Source organism: Neodiprion fabricii, chromosome 4 (assembly GCF_021155785.1).
Source record: "Neodiprion fabricii isolate iyNeoFabr1 chromosome 4, iyNeoFabr1.1, whole genome shotgun sequence".
NCBI lineage: Eukaryota > Metazoa > Arthropoda > Insecta > Hymenoptera > Diprionidae > Neodiprion > Neodiprion fabricii.
The window spans coordinates 2,255,081-2,267,485 of NC_060242.1; the positions used below are offsets into that span (position 1 = coordinate 2,255,081).

At 39.9% G+C, this 12,405-nt stretch overlaps 1 protein-coding gene across 2 annotated transcripts in view; it reads left to right on the plus strand.

Moving 5' to 3' along the window:
* Positions 1-12,405, plus strand: part of LOC124181294 (TOX high mobility group box family member 3-like) — a 139,402-nt gene continuing 126,997 nt past the window's right edge. For both annotated transcript variants that reach the window (XM_046567705.1, XM_046567706.1), the window contains exon 1: positions 1-1,259. In XM_046567705.1, coding sequence (XP_046423661.1) covers positions 1,188-1,259 — 72 coding nt within the window. In that variant the 5' untranslated portion in view covers positions 1-1,187. The remainder of the gene's footprint in view (positions 1,260-12,405) is intronic.

Here is a 12,405-nt window from a genome sequence, read left to right on the forward strand (position 1 = left end):
CGTCGGCGACTATCGCGGCAGCACGCATCGCGCACACAACCGATCAGCCCTGCATATAATACGCCGGACGTGTAGGAGGTGTAACGTTGTTATCGCGATCCTGACCTTGCCCCCCTCCCCCCTCCCGCCCGCTCCCCCTCGCCGTCCGCACCCACGATTCAGTGAGAATTAACATCGGTGACGAGGGAAGGAAGGTGACGATTAAAAAAAAAGAAAAAAAAACAACACTAAAAAACCGGAAGAACCGAATACCCGTTCTGTACCTTTCCTTTTCTCTCCTTTCCTTTCGGTTTTCGCTTCTCGCTGAGTGGGATTCCTCTGCGACAACCGCCTCTGACAGTTGAGTATCGAAACTGCAGAAAGGAGGTTTAGTGGTCGGTGGTCGTTGTGTTTGCGGGGAGACGTTGGTCGTGCGGAAACTACGAGCTTGGAACAGTTTCATCCGACGATTACAAGCCGGCTTGGTTGTCCTGTTGTAACTTTCGACTCGGGTTTCGTTACTCTGTGCTTGAATAAATTATCCGCATTCTACGGTTATATACGATCGTCGTCGTCGTCGTCGCGAAAGTTGGACCGGTGTGGTACGTGTGTCGAGCTTTCGGGTAACAACGACTCACTACTAGTTTCATTGACCTGACAGCGTCACACTGTCCTTATACACGTGCATTGGCCGAAAGCATCGAAGGATAGAGATAGATAAGAATAATACTTGTGAACAAACTTGAGAGGTTTGTTTGTCGTTTGTGCGGTAGACAGATGAATTGATCGTAGTGCGATGATTATGCGCAATCGGGTGTTTTAGGAACACTTGCGTTTATTGCAAATACTCGTGACTATGCGTGATAGTTGTATAACAACGGTATAATAATAATAATACAAATACCAATATATCGGTAAGCTAGTGCCGATCAAGTGAGTGGTGAAACAGAGAGGGAGAGGAGAACCGCCGGTGAATCCACTCTCGGCAATCTTGGCGTAAGATGAACGACTGTGTCACAGGTGCTGAAACCACGATCAATCTGCAGCAGTGCGGACGTGAATTCGATACAAGTGTACAAGAGTATCTTCCCGTTTGAGCAGTGTAGTCTCGGTGCAGTGTGCCAGGCGAGTATTAATCGCGGGACTCGATCCTGCCTTCCAGATATCACAGGATATATACCCGTTACACAGGACGAGGAGGGATCGCGATGGAGGCTGGATACCCCATGCTCAGCAACGACCTCGACGTCTGCCGAATGTTCGACCAGTATTTGTACAAGGTCAGTAAATCGACGCGGGTATCGATAAGCCGGCGTAAATCCTTGTTAGTACATTGTTTTCGACTTTGCGATACGTTATTACAGGTCTTGTGTGTCTAATCGCGCTGCTCTTGAAGTATCGCGGCAACTTGCCCAACTCGATACAACTAGATACGTATTTTACATATACGAGTGTATCTGATCTGAGATCCGAGGGAGAGACGAGCTTTCCTTCCAGTACTCGATGAGTAGCCTGATAGGTTGTTGCATACCTCGAATGGTTGGAATGGTTTATGTTGTTCCGCGCCACCGGTTTCACAATTAGAGATCCAATACCAATGATCGCGTTGAAAAGAAGGGCGCTGACGCGCCAACCACACGTAGGAATCTCCAACGCTCCGGCAACGTAGATGTACGTGTAGCGTAGCAACGTCCGCTTCTTCGCAAAAGGAAATTTGCAATTTCCTGGCCTCAGAATTAATCATTAGAATTAAAGGCGCCCTCTTCCTCCCTCCCTCCCACCCTTATTCTATTTATCTCTGTGTTTCGCTCAAGCGCTGCTTCTTACCGCTCACTGCTTTACTACTACAGCAGCAGCAGCAGCAGCAGCTGCCAATAACACTGCAACAGTAAAAGTAATTTAATTATGTTGGCAGCGAGTTGGAATTTCTGCCTTCCCCGTGTGCGTTGCGTGGTATGTATCACACGTACGTACGTATAATATGTATCTCTCCTTGCTGGCTTACACTCGGCTCTCGCTGTGTCAGCTCGCACACATCCTCGTGGTTTACATACCGATACACCTACAGCATTCAGGGAGTAGCAAGCAGCAGCTCTCTCTCGCTGCCCGGTGTATAAATTGAAATTCTTCCGAGTCATATTTATAACTTCAAAGCCCCCCGAGGAACGCAAGTTTGTCAGCGGGCAAACATACACGAATTCATGTTTTAAAATTATACGGATGTTATTATACACGTGCTTTGGATTATACAGGTTTCTAGATAAAACTTCCTACTCGCTCGCGTCTCGTTTTACGGTTTTCAAATTTTTCTCTCATCCTCTCCCTCCTTTTCTTCTTCTTTTCACCCCATTATTTTCTTGTTTCGTTTTTCACCAACAGATCGGATGGATCGCCGTATCATCGTTTGAATTCTCTCTTCTCGCCGGTGATCATCGTCATCGTCGTCATTACTATTATTAATATTGTTATCAGGATTGACGTGCAAGTTTTTTTTTCTCACAAATGATCTCTTCGTGGAACCATTTTCGGTTCTGTCTCAAGCGCTATGACCGATCTTGCATCGTCGCGTATCTGACTGGGTATTATGTATATACCCTACACTTCACTTGTCCTGCCTGCAGCAGCATTGCAATATCGATTTGTCGTAGACTCGTCGTCGCGAGGTGCGGGAGGATGAGATAAAAGGAGAAGCAAATAGAGAAACAGAGATGGAGAGAGAGAGAGAGAGAGAGAGAGAGAGAGAGAGAGAGAGAGAGAGAGACGAGTTTTTACCGGAGGTTTTGGTCCCTCGTATATTTCTGTACGAGTACCAAACAACCAACCAACATTTACACGCTGCAGCAGTACGTAATATTGCCTCCCTAATGCATTTCTTCAGGTTTATTTCCTCTCTTCTCTCTCTCACTTCTTTTGTCCTCTGCACTCCGTCGACCGTTGTATACATACATGTACACATCGGATGAGAACGCACGTAACACGAAGCCATTCATCTTAGGCACAGTGCACGTGTATAATAATATGCTTTTTACTCTGCTCGGCCTTTCGGTTGAAACAAAATGAAAGCCCGATTCTCTTTCTCTTTCTCTAACCCTCCCACGCCCCCCCCCCCCCCCCCCCCACCCTCTCTCCGCCCTCACTCTCCATTCCTCCATAACGCTGTACTCGTGCCTGCACGGCGAAAAAAAAATAATATATGTATAGAAAATAAAACAAATGAATAGAGAGCAAATTGAAAGTGTAGAAAAAAAATCATGTGATATAATATCAAGCACCGTACACTCCCAGCCGCGTCTTTCGCGCAGTTTTGTTTTTTAACATTTAATCTGTTCGTTGGATGAGTTTGCAGGAAGGAAGTCAAAAGTGAATTCTGACGATTATACTTATTTATCATTAGCACCTATAATACATCATTTATTATACAATGAAATTTCACCGTTTACAAATACCCGCTATTTCGAAATTTTTTTAAACTATCATACCGCATGAAAATGTTGATTGCGTACATACATACGTATACATTATATCCCGCGCATTGAACAATAATAATAACAACAACAACAGCAATAATAATAATAATAGTGAAAATAGAAAGAGAAGCAAAAATATGGCGAAAGTCACGGGTTTCTTTTTTTTTTTTTTTTTTATTCCAAGAAAAACAAAATTCTGTTCGTGCAGTTGCGCAATACACTCGTTATATACAATAATAACAATCCAGATTTGATTTCATTTTTATTAAACGACGTTTGCGATAGATTTCCAATCGTGAAGTATAAAAATCCGACGATAGTTATCTGTAAAGGTAATATTTCATTGTCCTCGTGTTTTTTTTTTTTTTCTCATTCTTTTTCATATTTTCTTTCCCTTCTTTATTATACGTACATATGGAGTACATAGATCAATCGTTAGGACTGACGGTTAAATCAGTGCAAACAGATAAGGATAACAGATGTGGTAATAAATAACACGGATTCACCTACATATGATACTGCATATACCTTCCGATGTTCCTATATACGGATACGTGTATATTATATGTACATATAATATGTGTATCGCCTGTCTGGATATTATACCCCATACAGATATGCAAACTCAGGCGTATACTTATAAGGTGGAGATTTTATTTACACATGTGTGGGTATGCGTTATACAATGCCTGGCCAACTTCTGCACATACACATGCGTACACATGTGCATACACATATGCATACCTGCTCATGGCTCGCGCGCATCGCTCAACCTGACTGCCGGCGATTCGTTAAAACCTTTGGATATACATGGACGATAACGCCGAACGGCATAAGCATGTATGTACGTGTATATGTATAGGCGAGGGTGCGCGCGTGTGTGCAACACAAGGGAATATACCCATATCTTGGCAATTCATAAATTTAACGCTTTGTCAACGTGATCTTGTATCATACCAGGCCTATTTCTTCTCATATACTGTATGTCCTACACCATGCATTCCCTTTCCCGGCATTTTTCCAAACAGAGATATCGCGCGAGGACTTTGTCGTGGCTATTGATTGCATATATATATGTATATATTACGTTGTGTAAATGGTGAGGAGAAAAGAAAGCAAATAAAAAAAAGAAAAAAAAGAACGAAAGAAAAATCGTAAAGAATTAGCGAAAGAACAAAAAAAAAAAAAGAAAAAAGAAGAAAAGAAAAGTTGACGAGGAACAATAAGGAGCGGCGAACGTGTGTAGGAGAAAAGAATATATGTATGTACATATATACGTATACATATGTATACTTATATACATATAATGTATAAAATATATTTTACTTTCCGAAAAGTTTTTATTATGATTAAATCTCGAAATTCATTTCAACTTTTCGTCTGAGAAATGGACGCTGAGACGACGTCGGCGCGGTGCGGCGTGGAGGAGGAAAGTAGCGAGCAAGACCAACTTCCAGGTTATATAGGAGAGAGAGAGAGAGTGAGAGAGAGAGAGGAGAGGTGGGTTCCCGGCTAAACTTGAAAGAATTTATTTTCACTCGCGATGACGTATATTTATTCTCTCGCGTTTCGATTGTTAATTTAAAAAAAATTTTCACTTCATTTTATTTATTTACTCCTTTTCCCAATTCAATTCATTTCTTTCGATGCGAATAAAAAATACGTTCGCTACAACGTACCGTCGTATCTGCACTTATTATCGTTAAATCTGCAAACGTTGAGATTTGAATAAAAAAAACAACGATAATCTCGTAAATTTTCAAAATATGGTTCGTATAAATTCGTCAGCGTCGACACGCCGTTCGATACCGCACTTGACATTCATTATCGTGATTAATATACGATACGTAGTTGCTGTGATTGTAATAGGTAAAATTGAAATTGATTTTTACCTAGGACGCTTAATCCGTCTATCTATCCGTATTCTACGTATGTGTATCTACGTATCCATGTACGTTATACACGCCTTTGTTGTACACAATACAGGTGTGTTATTATACCTAGCCATGAGTTATAGACTATAATCCGGCAGGTGATGGCAGTGCAGAACTGTTGCCCTGGCAACATCGCCGATCGTATAACTGATAAGTCCTGCAAGGCGAGGTGTGTAAATGCTGAGCTAACGTTATTTACCGTACAATAAAACAGAAATGGTGCCAGACTGCGTCACCTCTATTTCTATCTTCATAATTCCCCGGTCGATAGATGATGGCGATGACGACGACGATGATGATGATGATGATGCCACGTCTCTCCTCTTACTCTGCAACTCGATCGTATTACATTATACGTAACTCGGTGTTGTCGATTATTTCGATAGTTTTTTTGTTTTCTCTTTCAACGTCTTTTCACTCCTTCAAAGTTATCAAAATTAATAATTTCATATTATTGACAGATTTTTTTTCACCCTTTATAAATGATTGATAACAGGGAACAAGTATATACGTATTTAAAACCGTGTACCTTCCGTGGCATTGAGTGTAAAAAATACGCAGTGGAAATTAATTTCAAATATCTCAGCTTCCAATAAAGTTGGGAGAATTTTTCTTTTTTGTTTCTAAATTAAATTTCAAAAAATTCCGCATAAAATGGTTGTATTGCGAAAGTAATTAAGTTGAACTAAGCAAATAAAAATTAACGTTGAAGTGGTTCAATCCTTACAGTTTGCTCTCAAAGAGTAGAAGATTTTTGGGAGGCGGGCAGATTTCATCCTCATTGCCTGTCAGGGGTTAAACAGTTTTGCTGTACAATCACAGGTGTATATACTTTGTAACTCGTTGTTAAATGCAGAAGTAAAGTCGGATGAATTCCCACGATGGAAGTTGTATAAAATTCCGGACTGATATTAACCCAGATTACGCAAAAACCGCGTCTCGCTTGCTCCCAATGTACGTATATGCGTGTATGCATATATACCTACACCCATATACACGTATGTATTTACCTGCGGTATTAGGTAAATTATAGAGCAACTCCTCTTTCGACAAGAAAGTCCAATTAGCTTTCGAGACATATGCGGTTCGTAGGTATAATGTTTTTACAAGTTGATTCGTCACCGCGTATTACGCGCAGATATTATTATAAATACACGTTGATAATCCTATCCGATCGAATTGGTCTAACATGCATTAATCAAATATAAATAAATATTATATAAATAAAGATGAAAAAAAATTGAATTGAAACATTTTTTTTTTTAATACGTGGGAAAGTTATTACTGATAAATGGATACATCCGTATATATGTATATACACGTACGTGTGTGATATGAAATATATATTCGCACGAAACCTTCGGAGACTCGGAAACTCTACGTAACGCTATACATCACACGGAGGCACATAATGTAGTGGGTACACTCCGAGGGGTGATATATGGCGGAAAGTTTGAAACTTTGTCAGTCCTGCATTAAACTTTCGAGCCAACTATTTCTTGAGGGAAAGGGAAGAAGAAAAGCCGGGGTTAAGGTAACGCCGTTCCCCCTCACGGAGGGAGAGAGAGAGAGGAAAGATGAATAGAATGATTTAAGTATATATAGCTGTACAGATTTTCTCGGTTCGTTGTGAAAATTGAAAATGGCGTTAAACTGAACGGCTGAAATCGACCGGATCGAAAGTTGGTAACGCTAATCAGACGAAAATCACTGTTTTGAAAATTTAGAGAGGCTTCGAGGGAGCTTGATCCACGATAATCTGAACACACGTTGCTTTTTAAAAATAGATTACTCAATTTTAGACGATCCCAGACAGTTGCGAAGTAACGATAATCGTTGCGAACTTGATTCTCTTGGAAATTCAAGGTACATATTTGTTGTAATAAGCATTCGCGTGCAGTGTCGTGAAATACGACAAAATGCACCAGCGGCAGCGTGATTATAATTAAAATTTCAATCAACCAGTTCTAGGTATATTTAATTTACTCTTTTCCCGAAAGATCCATGGCTCTTCAACTGCCGTTGCTGTTTTAATTAGAATTGTATTTTATCCCGCACGACGTTACGCAGTACTTGAACAAGTATAATATCTCTAGATGTTGCAGGCACGCTTTTCTCTCGTATTACTTTAGAATTTTCACTTTAACAATACACAAAGTTGTGAGTAATATCGTTTTATTAGATTATAATTCGCTATCGCGAATAAACTTTGTGTTTTTTTTTTTTTATTGCTTACATCGATTGTAATACCAATTTACGCCGCTAAGAAGACCCAGACTTGTAATATTAAGTCTCCAGTTGTGGTTTGAGAAGTGGATCTGACGACTTTTTCATTATTAGTTCAATCTCATGAAACATTTATAATTTAATATCAACTTTTGATTTAGGAGAATAAGATTCGCGGTTGTGACGCATCGTTGTGTTACGGATCGTGATCTTTGGGTTGAATATACAAATGTCAGGAAAGGAATGATAATTAAAGTGCTGCAACGTGTTTCTTCACAAATATAAAAAAATTTTGAAAAAAAAAGTGAAAATTCAAACGAGCGCGTTTTTCCACGTAACGTGGAACGCTCATCTTTTTACAGATTCTTTCTTCCAACCCAAAGCAACTTTTTAGGGGGTGCCATGGTGGAAAATCGTAAATTATCTTTTTCCGAAACACCCGGATACTGCACAGATGGTCGCAGTTCACGCCGCGCTGATTTTCACTCTAAATGATTCCGTCCCCTTCCCTTCCTGTCATCGATGAAAAATTCGTTAATAGTCAGTCCATCTTCTGCAAACGCAGGCAATTCCAGCTTACTCTCTCTCTCTTCTATCTGACTCCTTGTTTTTGCGTTCTGCCACATGAGTAATCGGCCCTCGCTGATCATGACACTTGTTGCTCGATGACCTCGCGTGATTCACGCAGTGTTCAACGTTACGCTGTACCTATATTTTCACCTGCAGTGTTTTAGCAAACGTTTCAATCGCCTCGCGTAGTTCCTGTATTTTCATGACGTAATTTCAGCAATATTTTTACACTCTCTTTTATCCTCTTTACGAATAATATCGTTTGTAATGTCAAAATGAATCACGCGCGTATTGCTATAGAAGAATAAGTCATTCGGGTCTTAAATAAGACAATGAAATTGGGGTAGCTTATCATTGAGGATCTTGTATTACATCGATTGCTATCTCATCCTGCGATTTATGCTTATTTTTCATTTCACCGACTAATTTACACTCATTTCCAATTTCACCCCGTACTTTCGACGATATTGATTCGAATTTCATGAAATCCCAAAAAAATCACTGAAAATCATCTTGCAGAATGCTGGCATGTCATTGAAATTACTTGACGGAATGAAAATGATAAATGCGTTTACTGCAAGACATGGAACGATCACTTTTACATCACGCGATTCCCAATATTTTCCGCTGTCTTAAAAATTTCCCTCATCCAAGTTCCTTTGACTTTCAATTTTACTTCCAAACGTTGAATTGACAACATCCTCCAGCAAACGGGCGCTTCCTAAGGTAAATGTACCAGTCATTGACACGTTCGGACCATTTTATCACCCAAAATTGTCATTTTCTCGACGATTGCAACCAATGTCCAGAGGATCGTACGCTGCAAATTAATTTGTTTCGTAACTTTAAAACCAAGGATCAAAGACGTACAACCAAGAAGGTCAATGACCGGCACCCTTACCTCGGGTTACAATTGTTGCTTCGTAGGAAGGATGCCTCCTCGAACCCGTCGCACCCGACCGGAGAAGCGAGAGACAAGCGGGGAGGAAGGTTGAGCGTAAGCTCGGGGGTTGGTTGACCGAGGGTTGTTTTAGCGGTGGGTCGGGTTAGCCGTTGCACAGACCGGCTTTATAGGCATGCCGGGCGGTCGACTGCCCGCTGACAAAATCACAAGGGGTGGCCGCCACTTGTTGAGTCTCGCCGTTCTAACGCGATGATCCCGCTTTTCCGAAGCCTCCGGTATTCCGCCCTCCCACAACCGACGCGTATCGTACCTGCAATAAATTCATCGGTTGCCAAAATTTTTCGATCATTGTTTCAGCGGGGTGACAAAACTTTCCCCGTCCACATTTTTTATTTAACCCTAATCGGTCACTTTGGGTGAATATCGCTCCGCACATTTTTCAAAATTTTCGCACTGTCACGTGGTTGATGACCTGTCGGAAAACAGATTCAGTCACGTGGTACAGCGTGGGAAAGTTTTAATGCAAATGGCGTACGGAGTGAACCACGTGATTCGTTAGTTCCATTGTCGGTATCGAAGCTCTGGTGTCGATTTCGTCTGCTTCTAATCGTTGCGCTATCGTTTGTTATTGATAATTTCAGAAATGACGAGTGAACCGTTATTTACTGGCTGATTCAAAACGATTGGCTGATTTCGCGCTGTGGCGTATCCACGGAAGTTTGTGATTAGCTGAGTCATTGGCGTAGACGGGGGATAATTTCCGTCGGTTGTTAGAAATACGGTCGATTTGACGCTGTCGATCTTATTAAAGGTTGAAAATATTTTCTCACGATTTTACGGCTTATCGATGCAATAATTTAAGTCCTCTCAAGCTGCACAGCTGTGGCTTTGACGTTAAAGTGATAATCATAGGTATTAAAGTGCGTGTTCAACGTACATATTATACACGGTATTTTTTTTTTTTTTCCAGCCACATTTGTTTTATCTTTTTCAAATTTTTAAAAACCGTTTTTCTTATTTTCACGGTGCGCAATATCGCATGCATATTATATCGGCTTTCGTTTACATAAATTATAATGGACACATGTGATGTGTGTGCGTATATACATTACATTATACGTTTATTCCTGTTCGACGTCGAGAAATCTTGACGTTTCATTAATTAGCCGTAGAACGTATGTTATACGTTTATGCTATTAGAAAGTTAACGAACGATACCCTCCCTCCACCCCCTTGTCCTCATCCTCCTCGCCACCGACATGCATCGCGGATTGATCCTCGAAGCTCAAGCTGGTTAGCGATTATGTGTGTATGCAAGCACCCACCATACTTGTATACCTGTATGTGCAATGTGTATTATAATCACTATCGAGTAGTGCAATCAGCAGAAACTAATGCAGCCGCAGCATTATAATAATAATAATAATTATCATTCTTATTAAGAAGTTGCTGCACGAGAGCAGGTTATGTTATAAATATATATATATAAGTATACCTGGATTTCAATTTTTGCGCTATCATTAGTTTTCGCCCCCCTCTACGATCGTTCAGGTATTTTATACTCCTTTTCAATCTTGTTGCCGATGTTTTATGTTCGTTTTTGCATAAATTTACATTCAATTTACATAGATACATGAAACTAGATTTCCCTATCTGTGCATCGACGCGTGACGCGTTTCCGGAGCTGAAAAATATATTAAATAAAGTACTTGAATTGTATATATACATTTATACGTATGTGTATGTGCGATACGCTTTTACAAGCACACATCGTAGCTGTATCATTTATCTATTTCTCTTTGTTTTTTCATTCTTCTTTTAGCTCGAGTTGGAGGAAAAAGTTTGACTCCAATATGCATTGTGCATGTTCGCGGAAAGTAGTTTTGTTCTTATCTTTCTCTCTCACGGAAGCAAAAAGTTGAGTAAAAATAATAGTAATAAATATTTAAATGCAAATTCGCTGCCTGCGGCATAATTTTGTTTGAGCAGCGGTACGAGTTATTGTTTTTATTTATTATTTTTATTTTATTTTTTTTCGTCTCCCGCAGCTTGCACTCACGTGCAGTCTAGTCGTAAGACATTCGCTTCTACTGCACAGGCAAATCACCATGATTTCGTTAATTACAGTACCGCTTGATGTTTCTATGTACGGTGAAACGCTCAATCAAATACCCGGCTTACGTCTCTTACACGATTCACAGGCTTGTCTATAATAGGCTTAACAGGTATAACAACTCCGGAGGTAAAAAAGATCGGGACGAGGGATAAAACGGGGGAAGGAAGAAAGGACCTGTAATTATAAACTAATAAATATATCTCTCGATCTATCCGGTGCAACATATGTGTATGTGTATATAAGGTATGATACATACGAAGAAGAATTATCAGAGAGCATTGTGAGCTCGTTTTTACCTTTTTACCTTATTAACATCCTGCCGGACGGGCATCAGATTATTGTGTTGTTCCTTACGAATTTTGTGTTGTTATACACATCGTACGGAGAGACGCTAGGAGCGATAGATATCTGAAAAAATTGGATGGTAGATTAATCACGAGTTTAAAACGGGAGGGGAGGCCAGTTTTCTCAAACTTAATTGATCACAAACATAGAAGAACACTCGTTGTCTTACTCGCTAATTACACCTATTGGATATATTAAGTGAAAGATGGATAAATATTTTCACCTGAAATGGAAAAATATTTTTAATGAAACTGTAAATAGTCGAAAAACTTTTCCGCTTCTGAAATTTACGAAATTTTGATTTCGAATGCACCGTTTCGGAAAAACACGAAATAATCGATTGATTGATTAGTTTTTACCGATTCAATCGAGTCGTCTTCGATCATTTTTTTGTACTCGATCAATCGACGCTTAGATTATTTTTACCTCAGTGGCCATCGATACAATACGAAAGTCTAGTTATAAAACAAAGGTTTTATAATCAAGTTTTTTTTAAAAGAGTCACACTTTTACTGCTTACCGAATAAAGAAAGAAAGAAAGGAAATTACGTTTCCAAAATGTTAGCGTTATATGTGTATTAGGCGTAGGTATACCGTAATATTTAGGTAGGTCCGCAATAATATCCGTGTAACAGGATAGAAATTTTTTGAATTCAAAGATTACACCGATAGTCGGTATATCACGTATCATACCCGGAGTGAGTGTTGGATGTAGCCGAATAATTCCGTGGGTCGGATAATGCATAAACTATACCTACCTACATGTAATATAAACTGTATAATAAGGGTATAATTCAAAAGACAATTTCAGCGCTGTCAATGAGTCCCGACACACACGAACGCACGTGCATACCTGGTATTGTA